At 37.9% G+C, this 26,156-nt stretch overlaps 1 protein-coding gene across 1 annotated transcript; it reads left to right on the forward strand.

Moving 5' to 3' along the window:
• The first annotated feature begins 451 nt into the window (after positions 1-451).
• On the forward strand, positions 452-23,529 carry LOC6645098 (adenylyl cyclase 78C). Its single transcript, XM_023177149.2, is given in 22 exon segments — positions 452-513; positions 11,713-12,229; positions 12,299-12,659; positions 12,768-13,226; positions 14,544-14,725; positions 14,859-15,060; positions 15,931-16,064; positions 16,125-16,214; positions 16,338-16,499; positions 17,813-17,949; positions 19,343-19,483; positions 19,581-20,196; positions 20,253-20,348; positions 20,403-20,542; positions 20,732-20,886; positions 20,999-21,819; positions 21,905-22,000; positions 22,131-22,311; positions 22,376-22,779; positions 22,848-23,076; positions 23,141-23,286; positions 23,353-23,529. Coding segments are annotated over 22 exon segments (5,454 nt in total). The 5' UTR covers positions 452-472; the 3' UTR covers positions 23,497-23,529.
• Positions 23,530-26,156: the final 2,627 nt, after the last annotated feature.

Here is a 26,156-nt window from a genome sequence, read left to right on the forward strand (position 1 = left end):
GAAATTTAAGAACTTTTCACAGACTAGGTTTTTCACACTAGAGATTGACAGCTTTATTAAGTATACTAAATAAGTGATTTTGTTGCTTATCTGCTTACAGATTTCAAGGGATCTCAATGGGTAGTTACATCAGGATTTGCACTATGCGAGAGATATGCCGTTTACTGCCGCTCGTGGTGCTATATTTGCTCCTCTTGGTAGACGGATTAGGCAAATTGACAACAGCTTAAAACGCTGTGGGCTGACTTAAAGTCCCCCCCCGAACCATTCCTAGTTCAATACAGTAAGCAAAAGAACACTGTCAACCTCAAGTATTCTCTGCATTTGGCAGTAAAAACTCCTACTTGACAACTCAAAAAAAAAAAAACAAATAACAAAAAAGAACAATTTACAAAAACCAAACCAGAGTAAAAGAAAAAATAAAAGCAGTAGAGAACGAAAAATTCAAAGTGAAATAAAATAGGACAAGACCATGAATATGGAACTGGAAGATGAGGAGAGGATTTGCCTCAGGTGAGTGTCGACAGTTCTCGATATATGTATATATGTATGTGAGTGTGAGTGTGAGTGTATTACCCATGATGTTGTTGTTGTTGCTGTTGGCGGGCAATGATTTAACAATTGCATTAGATTGACATTTTTTCTTTCTTGGTCCTTAATTTGGTTTGAGCTTTGGTAAATGCCAGTAAGCAAAAAATTGGATTTCGGTAGCTTTTGGAATATTTACATTGAAAGCACATTTTGATGGACAGAAATTTGCCTAGACGTTTGTTTATTAAATGATTGCTAAAACTGAAATTGTGCTGAGATCCATGCTTTCATTTAAGTTGAGTATTAGTGGTAAGCCTTGTCAGTTGTTCAGCACTCAAGGACCCCATGTGCAATGCAGTTGTTTTTCCTGGTCAAATTGGCGTTTCCCATCGATGAAAGTTAAACAAACGAATTTGAGGAAATATTTAATAGCTTCTGCAGTTAAATAATTGTTCATTTTATGTCATATCAGCAACAAAAGAGACTCTGAAATAAAGTATATTACATATAAAAGGACGTAGATCAACCGAGAAATTGGTGACAAAAAGAAGTAGGTTCTAGGTGGACGGGGGTGAGGAAACCGGAGATGCTAATGGTAAGGGTATTGGTGGCGACGCCATTTTCTTTTGTTTACAATAATAATCAATTAAATGCCGACGACGCCAATGCAACAACAAACAAAATGATGTCTAGCAATGTCAAAATGAAAAGCCAAGACAACAAAGGCGACAACAATGGCAACAGCCACATCAGCAGCAACAGCAGCAGCAACATCAACAACAACAGCAACAACAAAAACAAATGTGTGGCAGCTATTCAATGTCAATCTCATATTTCAATTATGTTCTATATAAAAATGGCAACAGACGCCACCAACCAGTAAGCTCAATGGAGCCTCACTTAAAGCAATTCTCGAATTGAAATTTAACATGAAATGTGTATGAATTCTCACAATTATTAAAAGTTGAAAGTTTTTTTCTCTTCTTCTATGCTTCAAAATCAATTAAATCCCTGACTAAGCAGGGCAGAAGCAAACTCTAATTGGCCATAATTTGCTAGACAACTAGAAAAACTAGAGAAACAACTAGACGTAATATTGCACTCTTTGATATAAGGAGATAGAAAATTGCACATACGCACAGTGAACTGAACTCAACTGAAAATTTCAGAAAAGTCTTTCGATTAGAGTAATTTTCCGAACTCAGACTCTTAGCAGGTAATCTACACACTGAGGAAAAGTTGGGTTCACAAGGTCGATCTTTTGATCAATAGAATCATCTGTTGGCATTTGCTTGAATTGTTGTCTATATTTCAACATTTAGTCCATGCTCCGAATATCAAAAAGCACTCCGAACCAGGTTGTCGTTCAAATTTTTTGGCGAATCTCTTTTGACTTTTGTGGACATCGCTGACATTATGTTAGATTCCAGGATAGGTTAGGATTTATAAGGAGCTTTTCGGCTTAATTGTGGGACAGTGTAGTGTGCCCACTGTCGATTATAGATTGGTTGGGCAGTGACAGCTGTATATGAGAGTTTGAGTGAAAGCATAAAGGATTGCGGCAGGCTCGTGACTTAATCGAGTTATGCAATATTAATTACATAATAGCCCAGCCTTACTTTTAATATTGTATTTGTATGCGCTTGTAAAAAGGGTATATGTTCATTTTTGTTAGATATATGCCACGCACAGAAAATAGATTCGCAATCAACGGAATAAGAGACACATTGAGACAAATTCTTAAAGCTAAATCTACGTCCGTTCGTGTATTCAGATGAACATAATATCTTTCTAGACAGTTGTAGCTGAAATTTTCACATAATTTCAATTGAATAGGAAACACAAATTTACATAGTCTCATCAAGAGTCATATTCACATTGACATCTATGGATGTGTAAAGACTAACACAACAAAAATTTAAGAAAGGGTATAGAAATTTCGGCACGACATTCATTTAATATTTGTGGTTATTGTTTTTGTTAGTGTGGGTTGAGCAATTATCGAGGCAAAAGGTTTTTTTTTTTGCTGTTGTGAAAGCTTTCACGATAAATTACAAATGGCTTAAGTTAATTTTACAGTTCCAATTGTTTATGCAACTTGAGAATAAATCTGAAAAATAAAAGGTGGAGAAACAGCTGTGAACACTTTAAACATTTCGAAATTTCTGTGTGTGCTTAATGTTATGCAAATTCCTTTTTCTATGCAAATTTTGATGAAGTAAACAACAAAACGAAACAGTCAAGAGAGAAAGACGACAGCAAGGACTAGAAAAAAGGACTACGACACAGAGGAGACACACACACACACATACATACCACTAGGTAAATGGCAAAAGCAGAAGGGAAACATCTATTTGAGTCTACCTCTGTAGCGTTATTTCTCTCTCTGCAACCTCTTTGCACCGCTTACTCTGACTTTGCTCCATAAAAAGTGAATTTTAATAGTAAACAGACGGCCAGAGAGAAGACAGCGACAGCAGGAGCAGGGGCAGGGGCGGTGGCGAACTGACATTTTGCCACATTTAATGGGCAGAGAAACTTTCAAACTGCAGTGCCTCGCAGGCGTATTCGCCCCCTAAAAGTATGCAATAGCAAACCTAATTAGCTGAGCGCCATAAACATAAATAGCCATGTTCGGCCAGATTTTATGACCCAACCAACCCAACCCAAGCTTTATCATTCTCGTGTACTCCTTGGTGAATGTCAAAATTAACTCAAGTTTGACTTTACCTACTGATATTAGATTTTGTTTTGCTTCTTATTTCACGTTTCGTTTCGTTGCTTTTCCATCTTCCATTTATTTTTCTTGGCTATCAGAAATTTGTGTGTCTGTTGTGAACATTTGTCAATTTTAATGGCTTTTGAATGCCCTGGCAAATACTTGTAACTTGATTGCGGCTTTAAAAAGTGGCCACTTATACGGCTTATTGCCTTTTTTATATACATTCAGTCTTTCTTTCTTTCTTACGCTCGCTCGTTCATTCTATTCACTTCAGTCACTTTTGTGACAGACGACCAGCCAGACCGACCGACCTACCGACCACCCGCCCCCTCACACTTTTAGTCTAAGATGATGTGTTTACCCAAATCAGAAGCAGCCGTCAAATAAATCGCTTTGATTTGAGCAAACCAAACCAAAAAAAAAAAAAAAAAAACAAAAAAAAGGACATCAAAGCGATTCGCCTAGCGCGCGCTGTTGGAGATTCCATGGCTGAGGTCCCTTCGACCTAAGCGCATTTTGTGCATAATAATGCGTAACAAGCACAAAAAGAAGCAGAACCGTGTCCGTGTCCGTTACAACCGCACTACTTTGTGGTCAATTTTTGTTGGCCTTGATTGGGTCGAGTTCTTGAAAACATTTTCACTCACTAAACTCTCATCACAAATGGATACCCAAAAGGAAGAAAAAGTAAAGTGAAGTTGTAGCTCCGACTTTGGTGTACCATCAAACAACTTTTTTCAAGTTATAAAACTAACGAAATGTAGGTAGTATTTTTATATTAGTTTTAATATTGTTAGTTCTAATTTGTGTGAGTCAGGCCGACGAGAAGAAATCAATTATTTTATCAGCAAGTTTCTAAGTTCCTTAGTAGTGCCCTCTCCTTTCTTTGAATCGCGTGAGAACCGAACAGCAATTAAGGATGTCTCCAGACACGTCTGGATATTTTATAAAATCTATAACATATGAGGCTTAGATTATTAATATATAGTTCAGTATGCCTTTAACTTATAATGTCACAAACAAATTTTGGCAGAGTTTAAGGAAAAATTTATTGGCGGTTCATATCAAGCCCAGGCAAAAAAAACTACGATTGTGTTGGAAAATCCTTGTTTGAATTGTACTAAAATCAGATAAATAAATTGTCCGATGACGGGCTCAAACAGCCCATGAAGTCTAAAACTAACTGTTATTGTTAAATTTTAGCATAAGGACGAAAATCGGGATCGCAGAGAAGAAAAGTGCAGAGAGAAATTAAAGAAATTGCTGATAAATTGATACATAAATTTTTTCTTATTCAAACAAACCAAACTAGATACTATTGAGTAAGAATTACGCCATTATTTTTCTGCCTCTCTTGGAAGATTCTCATATATATAATTTGTGTTATAGCCAATAGTCTACAAACAAATTTGATGCCTTTATGTTACTCTAAAAAGTTTTTAAGGTAAAATTTGTAAATATATATTAAGAAAGGTAATATACCATTCAACCCTCTTAGTGCATGGTATACAAACAGTAAAAGTGTTATGCAGACCATTCTTTTATTGTCCCCATCATTATTTGGGTGTATTCTTTATCTACTTCCTTCGTTTTTTGCCGGCCTTCTTTTTATTGTATCGCTGAGTAATTTTTCTATTTTCTGCTTTGTTGCGTCCTTTCAACTGCACACGGCACAGCAAGCACACCCATGTTGACCAATGCCCAACATTAACCCAAATCCAAAAGATAGAATATATATGTATGTATGTATGTACCTACGTAAGGCTACGCACACACACATACACACAAGTACACACCCATAGACAGGGATAACCTTGTATTCGCAGGCAAGTTAATATTAAGAGTTTTGGTAGACTTATTTGACCCTTGTCGTCTCTTAAAGTCTTTCGACTTTTAGCCAAATGAAATAGACCAAAATTAATCTACATTAAACATTCGTTTGTTTTTTTCATTTTTGTCTTGTTACCAAACCGAATCAATAATTATGATTATTGTCTTCAATAAACATAATTATTATGACTATATTAAGAATGTATTTTGTTCTTTGCCAATTTTATCAATTTGTCTCGTCTTCCTAAAATGGTTAAATAATACACATTAAACTAAAGTTATCGCAATCAAACTCTGCAATTCTTGCCTTTTCGAATATTTAATATGCACATTTTAATTCGGATCTACTTTACAATTTCTTTTTAATTTATCGAAAGTAAAGTGAAAATTTAGGGAACTTTGTGGTGAAGAGAAAGTTAAAATTGAACACGCCAAAATGATTTTTGTTTGCATGGATTTTAAATATGAACTCGTCTTTTGGCCATCATTTCCAGATATTTTGAAATCAAGGTATATGGGGTTGTAAAATATCAACCTAAAAGTATGCTATAGAGAGAGAAACATCTTTTTTTACATATTAAACTTACTAATAAGACAGTTGTAAGAAGCAAGATATTCCAAAAATTAAATCAAATTAAAGATTAATTAAAATTAAAACAAAAATTTGTTCGAATTTCTTTGGAATAATTTTAGCCACAAATATTATATATTTAAAAGAACTCTAACCAAAGTTTAAGATATTATTTGTTATTCCCAAAAAGTAACTCAATGATGTTTTGTTAATTGCTTTTCAATTATTTTTATAATATTATGTTTACAATTTATGAACACTAAGCATTGGTTTGTAATTAACGTTCTTTAGTACAGTGGATAAAAATAAAAAAGTGTGCATCTAATCACTAGATTCTAGTCATCATTCCATGATGGTAACGATTGGAAAGACTGACTAGCAAAGGGCATGGTCTGTTCTCTTAATGACGTTGAACGAAAAATCTACCAACTCTTGGCTTGCGCCAGACACACCCATATCCCAACAGATATATATATAAGACCCGCTAGGGGTATAGACCCCCACATAGGTAGGATAGATGTTCACCGACTTCAGCCTTACCCTAGGAAAAGCACTCTTTTAAGGAAGCTAAGTAGCAAGTTAAAGTAAATTATTCTATTTATAAGTTTAGCTTGTTTTTTTTTTGTGGTTTTTGCTTGCTATGTTGTTGCTAAGTAGACTTTGAACTTATCCAACTCCTAAGACTATGAAATTCATTTGAATTGAACTAGTACACATTTGTTGTCTTTTTGAGTGTGAATAGAACTCAAAAAGCTAGGGCACCTTAAAGACTTACCAATTATTTGGTTTATAGTCCTTCTCATTTTATACCAAAATTGATGTAAATAATATTTTGGCAGTGTTAATGTTAATAGGCCGCATTTAATTGGCCGCTCTCAATAATAAATTGCACTATAGAAAGCTCGAGCAGTAGTAATTGAGTGGTAATATGTAACTAATTGACGGCACATGATTGCAATCATCTTTAAATATTTGCATAGCCATAGAAACTACTTTAACGTTAAACCGACACTCCCACTGCCCCAAACGCAGGTTGACAACCACGCCCACTGGAAACGGCTTAAACGCTTAATAAATAAAATAAGCAGCTTGTTAGACATGGTAGTTGTTGTTGTTGTTGTTGTAGTTTGTAACAGTTGGTTGATTGTAGTTGTAGTTGCTAACGTGTTGATTGGTTGGCCTTGCCATCGGATGGCAAGTCAAGTCAAGGCAAGCTAAGTTGTTGCTAGGGTTTGACAATAATGCCCCGTTGTGGCCCCAGGGCTAAGCATAAATATGTCAAGTGTTAATTGCTGCCACTTAACGCAGAGCACAAATTCAAACACAACCACAACAACATCAGAGACACACACACACACGGAGATGAGAGAGGCGTGTAAATATGACTTTAATCTACTTAGCTAAGCAGCTGCCTCATGCTCATGCTTCTGTTCCTGCTCCTGCTCCTGTTACTCATCCTAAGAGTGTCATGACTCGAAAGCCGCAGCACAAAAAGCAAACAAACACTAACACACATTCATACAAGCCTCCACATACACACATACCCAAACACACACACACACACACACACTTGTTACACACCCAATAATGTGCTTTAACAAGTTTCTTATGGCCATAAATTTAACAAGAAGCCAACAAAAGCTCATAAAAAGGGCTGGCTGGTTGTCTGAAAGGTGGGTTGTTGCGGCATATGACGGAGGAATGCTGACTCTTTGGGAAAACTAACTCCAGAGGCTGCCTCCCATATAATAGTATAAATAAAAGCCAACATTGCTAGACATGTCTTTGACATTTCATATCTAATGAAGAGCAGAAGAAATACAAAGAAACCGAAAGAGAACCGCATAGAGAACCAGACTCTCGACAGGAAATTTCGTAAAACAAGAAATAGAATAGAAATAAATAAAAAAGAAATTCCATTGCATACAACCAGGCGTCGACCAAACGTATACCGTATAGAATTTTCATCACACACAAGACTCATCAATTTTTTTGTACTTTCATGTCAACTTACGTTGATGAAGATATCTACTTGATCTTGTCCAGTAAGTGCTCCATGTGTCCAATATTATCCCTTTTTAGAGAGTATTAAACCAATGTCTGCCTTTGCACCGAAGAGGACACTTTTAACAGGCAATAGGAATAGAAGGATATTGCGGTGGCTCTTATCAGACTTGTTTATCACAAGTAAAACTTATGACTAGTTACTTATACATATATATGAAGCAATATATTATGCCACATCCTGTGATGTCCAAGTTAGTTGAAGGACATGTGTTTGATGATTGTCGTATTGCCGGGTGTACCGCCCCTTGGAAGCTAGCTACTTGTCATTTGAGACCAAGTGGTTTGTTCTTTTTAATAGGTTTATGTTTATTTATAGATGAAGACAAGTAGAAAATGGTTAGAATTTCTAATTTTACCTCGAACCGCTCCTGTTATCACCAACATCATCAACGTCATCCTCAAAGACAGAAGGGCCAGCCGAGTCAGCCAATTACCATATCAGCAACATTGTTTACCGAACAGGCTGACAAACTGATTTCACTTACTGCCGGAGTCCAAACCGGAGCTGGAACAGAGAGAACGCCATTATGATGTCCGCTCAGAGTCAGTAATAATATACATACTTATATACATGTATGTACATATACACTTTTTTTTCGGTTTGCTTCTTTTTCACATATTTAATTCACTCCATCGCATATTTTTGCGCTCAGTTGTCAAATGCCAGTTCAATGTGAGAGACGCGAAAAAAAAGAAACATTCGAACATCCGAAATAAATATGCCAAGCAGGCCGCGGGCGGCAGTGCAAAAGCTGGATTCAAACACAAACATATACATATGTAGATTATAATGTGTGTGTGAGAAATCTCTGGAGAAAATAGTTCTTATCATAGCATCATAGTCAACATTACCCCTCCCCCCTAAATGTGATGACGTTAAGTGACAAGTTTTTTCTTTGTATTGGACGCAAACTTTCATGACTCAACGTTGTTTGGCATTTTTTTTGTTTTGTTTTTTACTTCTCGGTTTATAAACCAAATTGCTAACCAAAAGACTAACCAAAAATGTAAGAATGATTCTATTGGAGAATCCCATCCGTACACTATCCTCAGTTCGGGCAATATTGTATTATCGATTTTTTTATTTTGAATATATTGTTGCGCCATTATCAACATATTTATATATAAAAGCGATAATTATATTAGGCGTTTATCTCACTGCCTCAAACAACTTCGTGTCGCGATAAACGCACCTCATGCTCACTTCTGCATTGTCGTCGTGTTCTTTATTTATCTTTCGGATTACTCACTCACTGGCACCGACCTGAACTGAGCGTACCCGATGATATATCCCAAAAACAAAAGCACCACCAACAACAACAACAACAACAAAAAAAAAATATAACTAAACCAAACCAAACCCCAAATCAACAATCGCCATCAATCCAACTCCATTTTTAGTCAAAGCAACCAGTTTAGTTCCAGATTTGTGTTGAATTTCATTATGCAATGTGGTAATCAGAGGCAGAAAGAAAGAAAATAAAAAAAAATAAATAAATAAAACGAAAACGAAACGTGAATGTGGGCTGGCATGTGATATACTTGTAGTTAATTGGATTAAAGCTTACAGGTGTGTAAATAAAGACAAATATCAATATATATATACATACAAAGATATAGTATGTATAGCAAGTTTATAGCCAAAAAGCGTAATTCTCATGATGATGCTGAAAATGTGAAAGATACGGTTGACTGAAATTATACAGACATTTTCTCAATGGAGCGGTTTTTTTTTATTTTGTTGAGAAAAAGGTGTTAAAAGCATCAATTTTACAACTGACAATTTTTCAGTAAACTGACAATTGTGTTAAATCACACAGAGACAGAGAATAAGGTTTCAAATTGGAAATTTCCATTGTTTTACGTCTATGACAATAAAAATTATCCTTAGTAACCATCGTTAACTATCAGTTATAGATATGTTTCTCTTGTTAGTTCATCTTTATTTACTTTCTCTCTGTCTATCTCTGTCCTTCTATTGGGTTTACCCATCTGAAAAAGCTAATCAGAAACCAAAATGCGAGCTGTTCATATCGCCAAATGATAACTGATAACAGCTATTTAATGTGTTTAAATGCCATCAAGTGATTAGGCACAAACGTCCAGGAAATGCAGTAAAATAATCGACCCAATACACACACACACACACACACAAAGAGACAAAGAGTACAAGAGACAAAATTAGTTAGTATGTGTGTTATTCTCTTCTTTAGAAAATAAATGCATTTCAATAAAATCTTTTGATACATGCATAAATAAAAATAAATGATCCATATACAAAAAACATATTTTTGATTCCCACAAGGAACATCAAACGATTTGCAGCCAACAAATAAATATATATAATAATATTTTTAAATTGAATTAATAATAATATATGTAAATATATGTGAATACATATATGTATGTATATATGCCTATTATGTATAATGGAAATATTCCATTCGCAATGTAAATTTCATATTAAATTTGCCATATTGACTGCAACTTATTGGCTCTTTTTTTTTTTTTTGGTGGCATTATCATGCCATTTTATCTGTTGGATTTAAATTTCGTCTTTTGCTTGGTGAAAAGGTGACAGTGCCCTGAAAAGTATGCTATATACAAGCATTATATCCTGCATATGAATGAGTAGATGCATGTATGCGTGTGTGCGTGTCTTCATATCAGACTGTGAGTGTATTCGTGTGTGTCTAACTGCTAATTTGAATAATGACAACGACATCAACGCGCCATTTTCTAGTTGTTGACTGTCGTCGTCGTTGTCGTTGTTGTCGTTGTTGTTGTTGTTGTCGTTGTCGTCGCCATCATAGATGTCGCCATTTTTGCGTTTCCGTTGCGGCAATGGGAATTCGACTTGAAATAAGCTCATAAGAAACATATATGTATGTATGTCTGTTTGTCTGTCTGTTGGCCTATCTGTCTGTCTGATGAAGGTATCTGGTCTAGCAGGGCGCGTGCCAACAACAGCAACAACAACAACAACAAAATAAACAACAAATTATTCAACAGCTCAGATTGTGCGGCATATGAAATTGAAATGAAAGCCTAAATGCTCTTCATTTTCACCAGAGACTAGACAAAATTCCCAAATGACAAAGCAAAAATTTTCCTTTTTCTATAAATCGAAAATATATTTATTCGATATATTTTCTTAAATTTTTTTTAATTTTACCTTAAGATACTTTATACTCTCTAGTTAGTTGTTAAAAAATGAGCCAATACATTAAAGGACTTCTTGTAAGATTAGAAATCAAACATAGAAATCTCATTTATTTTAATCTAATGCAAGGATAAAGTTGACATTGCCTATAGAAATTAAAATTTAATCTTGTTTCAGCTTTGCTTTTTGTTTTCAATTATCGTCGTATTACATTTCAATTCACATTCTGGGATTACAAACTAAAACTCTAATGGGTTAAATAAAAAATGTATATTTTGATCTAAGAAGTTGTTTTTAAAACGATCAAACAGTAATTTAGAGAACTTCATTAAATTTAATTCAGGGCCTACCTTAAGCCCTTAATCGTTCGATTCATTATGGGACTAATTGTCAGCCCTTTAATTTAGATCTTGCTCTAAACTAAAATGTGACAAAATTCATATCGAGTTGAGGTGACTTTTTGCTATTACAATTTAGAGTAAAGGCCTCAAAGCTGGTAAATTGATTCACGCTCTGGCCAAAAATGTTAACGCTTAGAAACCATTTTCATTTTGGTCTTAGACCCAAAGATGATTGTAAGTTGTTGAAGCCATTTTATGTGTGTGTGTGTGTGTGTGTGAGTATGAGTGTGAGTGGGGGGAATGTTTGTGAGCCAGAGCAATCAGCTAACGGACCAGACTCGACGACAACTTCAAAGCGAATATTGAAATTTAAAGCCCATTCCTTAATTTCCTTTTCAAGTTGCTGCTGCTTTGCAGATTCGTTAAGATAAATTTAAGAGACAACACAAAAAATTAAACCAACAATTGAACATAAATTTCATTGCAGAACCGAAGAGGAGGAATCGCGCAACATGGATGACGACAAGTTAGTCTCAGATGAGGTGCATCTGCGACAACTGAGTCCAACGCCTTCCTATGCATTGCAACAGCGCAGACAAAGCAACAGTGTGACACATTCCGCGCCACCCGAACTCACACAGCGGTCCAGCGTTGAGACAATGCCGATTAAACGGAATGGCAAGGAGGAGAAAACGGATGTTAAGGATACGGAGGATGAGCCAGAAGAGGGTGTAATACTCCGACGAGCCGTCGACAAGGGTGCTATTGCCTTGGCACAAATCGACGACCTAAGACTGGATGGCGACGACGATGACGACGATGACGACGACGATGTTAATGGCCTGGGGCTAAGCAATCCCGCAGCGCAGACCGCAAATGATGAAGAGATTAAGGTGACTACAAAAACAGGAACAGGACAAGGGCCAGGACAAGGACCAGAAACAGGACCTGGAATAACAACAGAATCAATTGTGTTAGCGGCCGGCACAATGATGAAAGCCGAGGTAAGTTAGATGGTTTCCGGCCCGGTCGGCACTTAGAACTAATTAAAAGCTAAACTAAAACACAAACAGCAGGATGCAACCACAAAGACGCCTATGACGTCGACGATAACAACAACTACAGTGCACAGTGCCGGCACTCCATCTCTTCGGCTGGCAACGGATATGTCGAAAATCCCACGACTACCCGGCGATGGGGCCCAAACGGATGACAATGGTGATCTGCCACCCTCGCTGCGTGCCTCCACCACATCAATTTTATCCAATTTGCGCAAGAAGCAGCATGCCATGCTAGCTGGTGTAGGAGTAGGTGGAGGCGTTGCCAAACAGACGCCACTACGCGTCCAATCCGTACGCATTGTGGAGGCAAAGCGTGCATATGGGCCCAAGCGACGCACTGAAAGCTGCAGCATTTTTGGCAATAGCAATTTTGGTGAGTTACCTGGAAGCTTGAAACAAGTAGAAAGTATAGAATAAAATCAATAATTCCCTCCCATGGGGTATGTAACCCATTCCCTTGTATCCTGCTTTTAACATACAGATCACGATATGGAATCTGGCCAGTCCATTTCTATCATCACTGGCAGCCAACCTCAGCGTCCGCTGAATAACGAAACCTATTCGGCCTTCAAGAGTGGCAATGTGGTTAAGGGCATTCTCTGTCCATCGCTAACCAATTCTTTTAAACAGAGTTCCCTCGAGCGTAGCTATCTAACGTATACGCACAGGCAACGCCAGAAGTCTTTGATTATTGTCAATGTGGTTGATTTCGTATTGAAAATTGTCTTGGCCCTCGTCTGGATCTTGCGTCGAGCTGAAACCGGTCCGTGCAATCCATGTGACACCACCGAAGTCAGCGGCATGGCAACGGCCATTACTTGGTCCGTGTGCTGCGGTATTGCCAATATGGCGATATGCTTTCTGGGCTATTGGCGATGCTTTGCCAACAATTATTTGCATTGGGCCGCTGTCTGCACTTGGGTCCTCTTCAATATACAAGGTAAGCTAAGGTTAGGTTACAGTTGATATTTCACACACTCGTTCACCATTCAAAAACCAAAAACCAAAGTTTAAACTGCTCTTTAACATGCTAAAGTCAAAATTCTGTCCTACTGGAAATGGAAGGCAATTTGTAATTGAATTGTGGTAAAATGCATTCAATTGATGTTTAAACTGCCTTTAATGCTAAAGTCACCTAGAAAATAAATATGAAGTGTTCATATTTACTTTCGACAAAATATTTGAAAAAATAAAGCCTAAAAGTATGCATTTTTTTTAATATTAAGCAAATACGAATAATACCGTTATCAGATTGCAAAAATAAAAAAAATTAAAATTCTATTTCAGCCCTACTTATGTCCTTGCAAAGTTCCAGACCTCTAGCATTTCAATTGTAGTTTATGCCAACAAAAAAATGATTCTGGCCAATTATGCGTATGAAATTCAATCATTTCGCCCCTCAAACGCGTTTTTTTCTTAAACCGCGATTCCAATTTCTTTACTTTTTTGTTAAATTTTACATCTTGTCTTGGGTAATCCTTTCAAACTAACGGTCTCACAATTAGTTGCTCCGTATTTTAAAGAACATGAAAAGTTAAAATTCATATTCCTTAGCACTATTTGTCAAAAGAGGGAAAACGGGGAAAAGCGTCATCACTCCAGCAAAATGCATTAGTCTGTGATTTTCTTTTTCGAGCAGACTCTTCGGGACTCAAAAGAAATATTTGAGAAAGCACAAATATAATTTTCCCCCTTTTCCAACAAGCCACACATTATAGGCCTAAAAATTCATTCGAAATATATTTCCAAATTTTATTCATATTTATTGAAAAAAATTAATTTATTTTTTCTCCCATAGTTCCAGGGCTGTTCCTTTTATAAATACAATCAGTTTTCACTTATTATTGTACGCAGAATTTCTTTTTAAATATTAAATCCCTATTGGGAATGGTTTTAGTTTCTTCAACACTTTTGGTTGTTGACTAAAGTCAGTAGTTGACTACATCTGTTAATATATGTATTAAATAACGACAGGACCAAAAAGAACTTTAATTAGGCTTTGGTAGTATGTATATGATACATACATTTTTCGATTTAATAACACTGTGACTTTTTAACCAAAAACATTGACCATCCCACTTACACATTTACAAACACACATCTAAACACACACACTTACACACACACATACATACATAAATCATGTGCGTCACATGCTGCAGCCATAAAATTTGAAAATTCTGGCTAATCCTTTTCTGTTTGTGGGCCATCGTGCCATCATAAATGTTTTATTGCCTCTTCCATGTACCGTGTGCAGGATTCGTTGGCCAAGGCGTTGGCTTCGCCGATCGCGAATACCTGGTATGGTATATTCTGTTTGTGATTTTTGTTCCATATGCCATGTTGCCATTGCCACTGAAATGGTGCGTGGTGGGCGGCACCATCACGGCCAGCTGTCACCTGGCCGTAATTACCATCATCAAATTGCAAAATGGAGAGGTGGGCATTATACAACTCCACACGGTTGGATTGCCAAATTGTTTTCACATTTGCCTTTTCCACTAATCGTTGTTCTTGTGGACCATTGTGTTGGTTTTGTTTTGTTGTTTGTTGTTTCTTGTTCTTGTTGCAGGCAAGTCAAAATGCGGACTGCGTTTTATTTCAAATCTTTGCCAACTTTATACTGTATACGGCCATCAATGTGGCCGGCATGTACACCAAATATTTAACAGATCGTGGACAACGCTTGGCCTTCATCGAAACCCACAAAGCCATGGAACACAAAAAGGAATCGGAAAAGGAATTGCAGCGTACACAAAAACTCTTGGATTCAAGTGAGTATTAATACCTTAAAGCCTTTTGGGGTATGAGTCTCATTGGTGATAATGATTACCGTTAGTATGTACATTAAAGTTTTATTAGAACAATTTTTGGCTTTTTGACTCACTCACCTGTGCATTGGATAACCTACTGACTCACTTGTTCATTGATTTAATAGTTAATTGATTTCTTAATTGTATAAAAGTTGAATTAGTAGGAGATTTATGAGTAGGACATGCTTTAATCGTTGCAAACTTTTGATTACCGTTAATACATACTATTCAAAAGGGTATAAGAACTAATTAGGGAAGTTAGTACAGTCTGAACAAATGAATTAGCAAGTCAGGTGAACAAGTGATTTAGTGAGTCAACTGATTAAGTAAGTGAGAAACTATGAGCCAGTTAACTTTCTCTACCAAAATTATTCCTTTAGACCAACACTAATAAACAAACCTATGTAACTGAAGTATGGAAAGTAAAGTTTTAAACATTTTGGCAAAAAATATTAATACATACAAGGAGTAGTGTTCTACTGTTGGCTAAAACATATGTCTATGTAGATATATCAGTTCATGTTATCAATTTCATTATTGCTATTCAAAATGGTTGAATTTCACTTGATGTACTTATTAGGTTAAAGGATATTTACATTGTAAATTTACTGTAAGTCGTCATATACCTCTCTCTTTCTCTCTCTATCTCTGCCATTGTGTCTTGACCAATTTAACTCCAAGAGTCAGGTAGAAATGACCCCGGACTCTTGTCGGGTGCTCATTTCAACTTTTCAGTAGTTTCATGTTGCTTAAGAACTACAGACCTGCAGTACATTGAGTGTCCTCCCGTTGAGTATCCTTTACGTATACATTTACTTCCCTTGCTTGCAGTTCTGCCCAACATTGTGAATAATCAAATACGCAGCGAAATGTACAAGGGCACGGATCCCACTGTGGAAACGCAGTTCAACAAATTGTATGTGTATCCCATGGATAATGTTAGCATACTTTTTGCAGATATTAAGGTAAGCAAAAGTCAACAAACTAACTAGAATATAAGTTGTATTTGGTTTCCGTTCTTTTAGGGCTTTACGGAGTTAGCCAGCAAAACGTCTGCCCAGCAATTGGTGAAAATATTAAACGATCTATTCGCTCGCTTCGATCGCATTGCAGAGGTAACTATAGCTTACAATGAGTCATAAATTACTTTGGTTTAAACTGAAATTTTTCAATTTATACGTTAAATTCTCTGCATGCCGGAAACTTGTTATCCATTTCTTCCATTTCTGATGCCTAAGGACAATCACTGTCTGCGTGTGAAACTGCTGGGCGATTGCTATTATTGTGTATCACAGTTCGAAAGCGACAACTGGAAGACGCGACCGGATCACGCTGTGTGCAGCGTGGAAACTGGCCTGCACATGATAAAGGCCATTAAGGATGTGCGCTTGCATACGCATGTGAGTGGGACAATAAAAAACGCACAAGTCTCCTTTTGCTGGAGGTGGGGTGGGAGGTGTTTAAAGCTCGAGGGTGTGAATGAGCACGAAGCGCACAAAGAAAAAGCCCATTGCCGTTTCCATTTAAATTCTCAATGCGGGCAGTTAACTTGAAGGATTGCAAATCAATAGATTCTTTAACTAAAAAACCCATTTCTATTCGTCTATTTAATCTTGAAATGGTGTCCAGATGGCTCTATTTACAATCAATAGTTTCTATAAAATAAAAATAGCAATATCTCTTCCAATATGGCCGATTTATCCAGTTTTAAGTGCTTTCTATGGCCGAATCCTGCTTGCAAAATTTACAAAAATTGTTTGTAAAGTTTAAAATTTTAAATCATTTCGCTCGCAGTCAAAAATACTCTAAAAGTAAAGAAATACTGAAGGGCGAGCTATTTTTATTTTCGCAACTGTATATTGTATATTTCTACCAATCACAAATGGAATACCCATCTATAGACTCGGCTTAAAATGCTGTGGGTGATTAAAAGTCGACTGTTCTATTGATAAGAAATATAGACCTAAATTTTGGAATATTCTATATATGACTTTGCAAAGAAAGAGAGAGATTAAAACAGACCAGGACATGTGGAAGTATTCCACTAAAAATCTTAACATAACATGTCCTTGCCAAAGTTAAAATTCGAGGACTTAACTCAGTCAGTTTATAGGAGATCTTCCTGGTCACGGTTCCGTCAGAGGGGAGTGGGGGAAGTTGGCAAAATTTAATACCGGCAAACATTTTTCAGCTGTCAGCTGTTTTGTATCCATTTTATTTTTATTGCACAAGATTGTTGTGTTCGGGGGCGGAGCCGAAATCAGAGGCGGCGGCCTATGTGACCCATTGCTACTCTCGGCCACTGCTGGTGGACGTGTTGACAATTCATTTGTATGCAAATCTCAGTAGAGAAAGCCAAAGGCAAAATGACAATGAGGACGAAAAGGACGCAAAGGACGAGGAATGGTTAAATTCTCATGCGACAAAAAAGTACCACAAAAATTTAATTGATTTTTTTTCCCCCCCTTTTCTTGTGTTTTTGAGGAAGGGTTGGAGGTGGTTCGCGTTAAGGTTCACCATAATTTTTGGCTGCGTTAATTGCTGCGGCAATTTCGATGCATGCGAAATCCACCGACAAGGACTGACTGACGGACTGACGGACTGACTGACTCGCTGACTGACTGTTGGCATTGCAGTAGCAGCTGCCTTGGCCAGTTGTGTGCTTTGCATATTTTGAGGCTGTTCTCTCTGCTCTTGTATCATTTATTCCCAGGTGGATCTCAATATGCGCATCGGCATCCACAGCGGCTCGGTTATGTGCGGCGTTCTGGGCAATAAGAAATGGCATTTTGACGTTTGGTCTAACGATGTTATCATTGCAAATCACATGGAATCTGGTGGAATACCAGGGTAAGCCAAAACAACCAGCCAGTCTCGGCTTTTTTCCTTGCATACGTGTGTCTGTGTGTGTGTTTGCCTTGGTGGCTAGTGTGTGTGTGTGTGTTTTGTGGGCGGACATTTCAAATTGGTAGTCATTGGGGCAATGATTTCGTCCACAAACTTGTCATGTTCATGGGCAATGCTAAATCATGCCAGTCTTCATATATGTAAATTTATCTACCGAATTTTAAATACTTGCATGTACATTGAGACCACAACTCAAACCACATTCTTAATAATTAACTAAATATATAAACATTTACTACGAATTTTGTTCATATTATGACTTTTGGTTAACCTCAGAGATTATTCTTGAATAGTTAAAAAAAAACTTAGTTTCATTTCAAGAAATTTAGAAATTTGGCTAAATTTATTAACTGCTATTAAATTTGCTTTACTAATATTTGTTATCAACATCTATCGGCAAATTAAATTTTATATTAATCGACTTTTAAGTTAACGATTTTTTTTTTTTTTGCATAGAAACGAATTTGGCGTTTGGAATAACCCAAATAAGAGTGAACAGAATAGTCAGATTTTTTTTTAAATCGTATACGAAATGCGTTTAGTATACATCTCTTAATTTGGGGCGATGTCTAACTTATTTATTTGTTTTCTTCCCAGTTAACAATTTTAAAAACTCTCAAAAACTAACTGATTAATCCATTAAAGGGGCTTTTTCACATCTTTAAAAATATTAAGCTTGAGCATTCAGAATGATTTCATTTTATCTTTGGCCGAATTGTTTTGTTTGGCCACAAACCAGAGAATAAGATTATTTTTCTCTGCAAAAAACAAGTCCAAGGGAAGAACTTTCTGCACAAAATCTTAGACTAGCGCAAGGGATTTTAATTGGCCAATTTCGTTCATGCCCAAAACAGTAACAACAATTAGAACAAAAGTAACAACAATTGCTAAGTAATTTTGCCAGCTTGGCGTGTTTTTGTTGCACACAAGAGGGGAAAATTCAAATATAATAGAAACCAAAAACCACTAGCCAAGGCTAAGGGGGATGGAGAGGGGGTTAGAACCTCAGAGAGAAAATGAAAAAGCTCAATTTAATGTAAACTGCTTTGATGTAATTGTGGCCTAGGCCAGAACAGAATCTCTAGCTAACTGGAGAGGCCAAATCGAAGTTGGAGTGAAAGTAGTAGACACCAGACCCACAGACCCAATTATGAAAGGCACACAGACCAATACAACACTCAGACGCACACACACACACACACACTGAAAAATAAAGGCGTGGGCGGCACAATCGTAGCAAACGTATGCAAATATTTGAATTTAATTTTCACCAACTACATTTTGTACACCCCATTACCACCCACCCTATCCCCTCGTCCCCACGTCCCTTCAATAGTCGCGTTCACATCTCGGAAGCGACTCTTAAGTGTCTGAACGATGCCTACGAGGTGGAGCCCGGCAATGGCGGCAGTCGGGACAATCATCTCAAAATGCTGAACGTTAAAACTTACCTCATCAAACGCACCGAACCATTGAGGTAAGATTAGAGTGCCAAATAGGCAATGGAGCAATGGCATTTAACAATTGTATCGAACCCATCCAAACCCCCCTCCTTCCCATTCCCCACGATCCAGGCCAAAGCGACGTTTCGGCACCAGGAGCAGTGCCCATCTGGCTGGCAGTGGATCTGCTTCGGCATCTGCCACACCAGCATTGCCCAAATCAATCTCGGCCAGCGGTAGTGGCAGCATTGGAGGCGCCACCACAGTGTGCGGTGGCATGGGGGCTGGTGGCGATGGCGTCAGCATTGATGGTCACAGTCTGGAGTATGCTGCCAGCATTGCTGTGCCCCCGCAACAGCCAGCCCAGCTATTGCAACAGCAGCAGAAAAAGAACATCTCATTGAACTCCCTGCCCAATGTGGTCGAAGGGGTGGCCATGGATAATAGTCGTCGTTTAAAGAATGGAGCAGCACTGGGCGTTGCATTGGCCAATGCAGGTGCAGGCACAGGTGTGGGCTCAGGTGCTAGTGCTAGTCCAGGAGCTGCTGGCAATGCTGCTGGAGCACCAACAGCTGGCCTTTCCACTGTTTCCTCACCAACGGCCATGATGTCAGCACCCCTAGAGCAACAGTTGAGGCCGAGGAATGGCGCAAGTGTGCAGAATCTAGCGGAGGCCATCGATGCCAAGGGATTAATCATTGAAGATGAGTCCACCACAGACTGGATACCAGAAATACCCTTTAAAAATGTAAGTAAATCTATCTTAAGTGAGTGCCTCTATAAATATATGACCTCCTATCGTAGTTGAATAATCCGGAAGAAGGCTTAAATCGCACCGACTCTATACTAGTCGATCCCAAACAGGATCATCGCGTTTCGGTTACCGTTTTGGACGAGGAGGTAAGTCTGCAAAACAAACTTTGAATTTAATTGTTATTGCTACATTACTTGCAGATTGATGAGTTCATCGAACAAAACATTCAAATCAATTCGAATAAGGAAATTCGTCGCGAATATTTGAATCCTTGGACATTGAAGTTTAAGGACAAAGGCCAAGAGCAGAAATTCTGTCAGCTGCGTGAGGATATGTTCCGGTACGTATGTATGTACATATGTGAAATTGGATGCAAAACGCGCCCAAGGAAGACTTTTTGGCTGCCTCGCGACTCTTCATTTACGTTTCGGGCTTTGGCACAATCTTTGGGGATGGGGCCCCATTTCTCTGGGTGGTCTGTTAATTAATGAACTGTTGCTAATTGATTTTTGCCTTCTCTGAAACATAGCTCCAACATGCTGTGTGTGTTTGTCATTTGGATATTTATGGTCCTCTGCCAAGTCATCATCATACCGCGGTGTACGCGGCTCATCATTTGTCTAGCTTCTGGCACTGTCGTCCTTACGTTCTGTTGTGTTCTGGTGATGGCCGAAGAGTTTCCAGGTGATTACCACTTATTGATTTCCCTGTCAGACTTCCCATTTTGTGTCCGTGTGTGTGTGTGTGTGTGCATGTGCGTGTGTGTCTAAAGAAATATCTTTGTGCTTTTCTTTAGGTCTGCCACGATGTTTGAAAATTAATTCCGCCAAATTGGTCCATCAGCGACAACGTCGCACGCTCTTCATTTGTGGCGTCATCATATCCATGTGTATGCTAAGTGCCATTGGCCTGGTTTTGTGCCCCTCATCCACCTATAGTGGCACCATCGATGAGCAGGCTCGTCTGTATAGTGGCTCTCTCTATACGAATGGTTCCAGTTTATCAACGGCGGCAGCGGCGGCGGCGGATAAGGAATACAAACTAAATGTTTATCTATCGGCCACGATTCACCATAACATCACCATTAGCACACCGACAAGCGGAGGTGCCACATCGGCGGCATCAATTGTGGATGCCTTGCTCAATGAGAATATAACCAGTGCCCCCACCGATGAGTTGGTTCGCTCAACTCTGGCCAATGCCTTGAATCTGAATCTGTCGTCCCCATTGGAACACTTTGAGCAATCGCATCGACCCTATACACTAACCAAAAATGGACACATAGTGTCCCTAAACAATACAACATTCAGTTATGAGGATCGTTTTGGTATGCGCCAGGCCCAGGACGTGTGCGCCCATCCCGAGTACATTGTCTTCACATGGGTACTCTGCCTCGTCTCGCTGGCCACGGCCCTGAAATTGTATTACCTGGTCAAGGCTGTTATGGCCTTGGGAATGGTGGGATTCTATACCGCATTAATTCTGCTCAAATTCAATACCGAGGAAAGCTTCAGTCTCGTCAATTTGGGACGATTGGGTATGCCTTTGGGCGTCCAAATGTTGATATTGCTTATATCATTTTTGGTTATGGTCTGCTATCATGCCAGATTAGTAGAGGTAACTTGCCAAAAAAAGAAAACCAAATATATATATGTACATATGTACATATTGAAATATATGTGCTAAACTCTGTCTTTTGTAGGTTACCTCACGTCTCGACTTTATTTGGAAAGAGCAAGCGGAGCGTGAACTGACCAACATGAAATCCAATCGTGCGCTTAATGACACATTAATTAAGGTACACACATTCCTTCCAATTCGACCATTTGTACTCCTTCCACTCCCGAGTCCCACCTCCATTTCCACCTCGTTTGTGGTACATTGTCTTCATTCTTCGTTTGGCTCATTAATTAAATGTTCGATTTCAGAATATTCTGCCAGACCATGTAGCTGCCTATTACCTTTCCGATGAGCACACTGACGAACTTTACTCCAAGATGCATAATCTCTGCGGTGTTATGTTTGCCTCCATACCCAATTTCCAGGACTTTTATTCAGAGGACATTGACAATGGCAAGGCCTGCATACGTATCCTAAATGAGATTATCTGTGAGTTGATTGATTAAATGCTTTCTCTTTGTATTCCGACCAATTTCGATTCTCTCACTCTTAGGTGACTTTGATGAATTGCTGGAGGAGCCGCGTTTTGCATCAGTGGAGAAAATCAAAACAGTGGGTGCCACTTATATGGCTGCAGCTGGCTTGAATCACGAACATTTGCGGGCACGTGGCGAAACCTCGGAGGACTCCGTATGCGATCTGGTGGAATTCGCCTTTGCCATGAAGCAAAAACTCGAGGAGATCAATGGCGATGCCTTCAATAACTTTCAATTACGTGTAGGCATTTGCAGTGGACCCTTGGTAAGTGGAGTGATTGGAGCTAGGAAACCAGTCTACGACATATGGGGAAATACGGTGAATGTGGCCTCACGCATGGACTCAACTGGAGAGAATTGGCGTGTCCAAGTGCCGGCCAATACAGCGGAACTTCTTTGTTCCCGAGGATACACCTGTGTGGTAGATATAGACGATTACCCTTTGCTCCTTAGCAGTTTTTTTTTAAACTCTCTTCTGTTGCTGTGCAGAAACGCGGTGAGATCAATGTCAAAGGCAAGGGCATGATGACTACATTTTATGTACACCCCAAGGGCATAACCGAGAGCCAATTGATCTCCCCTGTACGCTTGCCAGCTGGCATTCCATTGGCTCAAACGCCAAATCTTCAACGGCAGACTTCGCATCATGGTTCCTTTAGTGCTGTGGTATTTGGAATGCTACAGGCTAGCAAACGGAGCACGGCTATAGCTGGAACACGTAAGGAAGCCCCCCCATCTTTGGCCACTGTCACATAACAAATTGGAATTCCTTTTCTTTTTAGCTACGGGCACTCCTTCGCCGCAAATACGACGTGGTCATCGGGGTAGCACTTTCAGCTCAGTGCGGCTCTCACAGAAATCGACCACAGTTAATCCCGTACGGCGGAATACAACCCGTGTACGTGGTCGTTCGTATCGCCAAAAGAAGGTGAGTTCATTACTGAGGGAATCGGCGGATTTGGAATTGATTTGATTGCTGTTGATTTTATTATAGAGTTCCTCCAACAACTCGATAGTGACCCAGGCAAGCTCCACATACATGCCATCGTTTCGACGGATCGATCAAATCGAGACAACCATATCAAAGAGTCACAACGATGCTTTATAGCCTACAACGCAGCGAAGTCATTGGGTCTAAGTAATCGACATCTCTCACATATAGAGAATTTATTTTTAGAACGATTTTATGCAAAATCAAAATAGATTATTTAAAAAACTAAAAACCGATTGCAGTTGTATCTATATATCTAGAATTATAATATTATTTAGACTTTTTGTTTATTTTTTTTTTTTTTAGTTTTTTCGTTGTTTCTTTAATTGCCTTTGGTAATCGGCATTAATGCTACTTAGTAGATTTGGAACTTACAATTAGTAGAAACAATTTAGATATAATATTAATTCGTATTATACCATCTCAGCACAATTCTAGTCGTTACTTTAAGATGGATTAGTTAATAAGCGAGATATGTACATGTATTTGAATGTTAAATGTTAAACGAGATCCAAATTATTGCCAAACAATGACCAGATCCAAAATGGAAACCAAAACCACAAATATCTACATACATATACATACATACATACATAATTTGTATAACCAAACAAAATATTTAATTCAATTTAAATTCGAGACAATTTAAAAACCATATATACATAAATCTAGCAATTCTCAATTAAATTGCTGTACAAATCTTTTAACAGATCCATATTTTTTTTTTGTATACCATACACTCAAAGAACTGAATGTCATATTAAAGTCATATTAGGCACGGTCAATTTGTAGGGAGCCAATAAGGAGGAAGGAAAGATCTTACCCTAAAATCGGATTCTACAAATTCTAAGAATCTTAAATTAAGTTCTAGTCCCCGCTGCGAAGAATAATATTTAAGAGACTCTGGTTTTATATTTTATTTTAGTTTCTTTTTTAATGAAACACATTTTCTAATTATTTTTAACTCAATTCCCATTCGTTTTTTCAAAACAAATTTTAAAAGTACTTTTAACCTTCCAAAAGACTGCATAAATCGTTTGAAGTTTACGTATATTCTGTCCGTTTGTCAATCTTTCTGAACCCGGAGGTTCTTGGAAGTTATAAAAGCTGGAAAAGTTTTTGCTACTCGCTTAAAAGTGATTTTTACAGCAATATTCGAAGGAGTAAGCGAGATAGTCTGTGTTTGCTAAAATTCATATTTAATTTGACCGTTTTGAGATTGAAATAGTTAATTCACTAAGTGCATGGTATATCAAAGTCGGCGCAACGGCTGTCTGACTTTATCTTTTTTTGTTTATATAGTAAAAATTTTGAAAAAACAAAACAACCCACATGTAAAATATTTTATTCGTCTTGATGTCTAAAAAAAGCCTAGAGATAAGCACAACCAAAAATTTAATATAAAATGAGTAAAATTATTACCCCATGTGGGGGTATACAAGTATCACCGAATAAACCCGAACAAATTTATGCGCCCATATTGTAATTAAATAAAAGTTAATACTAAATAAATGTGATATATTCAAAAATGAGTCAAAATGGAAATTTTGTTTTCCATTTAAAAAGAAAAAAACCAGCGAAATAACGGAAGCTAAACAAATGACCAAAAACACACAAAAAAAAAACCCAATAAATATTAAATGAACAAATTTTATTTCCCCAAACTTGACGACCCTCTGAATACCCTGTACATATAATTTCCAGCAATAAATAAGTAAATATTTTCGGTTTATATTAAACTGATATTAGAAGTTTAATAACACTGCAGAAAATACCAATACACACTTTATTTTGTTCATATATATAGCAAAGATCTAAATTCTAGAAGAGCCACCATATATGGGCTGAAAGCCGTTTAAACTGAATTCTCTTTCAAATCATAATGGGTATACATAGGAAGGAACAAATGTCTCAAAGAGAAAGACACACACAGACACACTCAAAGCAACGAGCCGAAAAGTCATCTAAATAAATGCAACCGCCACAAAACACTATTTTTATCACAGGCAACAGAGAGAGAAAGAGAGAGAGAGAGAGGGATAGATAGAGGGATGGACCGACCGACCCATCCGTACAGGGGTATCATGAGACTAAGTGGACAGCGACGGCAGCTGGATCCGTCTACAACTTTCCAACTTCCCACGTTGGTTACGTTTCGGTGAGCGAAATGATGAACTCATATTCAAATTGTCATTTGAATGCACGCACATGGCCCAAGAAAGACAGGGATGGCCATTGAGGAAGCAACAACAACAGCAACTAGCCCTACAAATGTTGACCCAACCACTTGTGCACTTCCACTTATTGGCGGCATTTGGCCGATAAGATGATGTTGTGATGTGTGTGTGGTTTTAAAAGAAGCGCACCCTGCTTCACAAGTATGCTAAAAGCAAAATAAAAAACATTTTTTTAAAGCAACATGTAAATGATAAAGAAAATAATACTAACACATACCATTAAAAGTTGGGCGCTAGTTAGGGCCCGGACACCTTTGCTATCCGGGATAAAGTTCAGTTTGGTGTCTTGTCTCGGTTAACCGTGATAACTTCTATTATTGATTTAAGGATATGTATGTACATACAAACCTACTTATACAATTTTATGTTAGAAATACGTTGAAATTTTGCTTCAATTTTCAGGGTCCAACTATAGTAGATTTAAGCAATTATACTAAATTCTGTCTATTTTGTAAGCCCATGAACCACTGTGCATTACCGTCTGCTGTGTCAAGTGAATGAAATGCGAGTAAATTTCACATTTCACTGCCTGATTTTCGTGTATTTTTAATGTATCTAGTTTTGCCGCTT

Source organism: Drosophila willistoni, assembly GCF_018902025.1.
Source record: "Drosophila willistoni isolate 14030-0811.24 chromosome XR unlocalized genomic scaffold, UCI_dwil_1.1 Seg105, whole genome shotgun sequence".
Classification (NCBI taxonomy): Eukaryota; Metazoa; Arthropoda; class Insecta; order Diptera; family Drosophilidae; genus Drosophila; species Drosophila willistoni.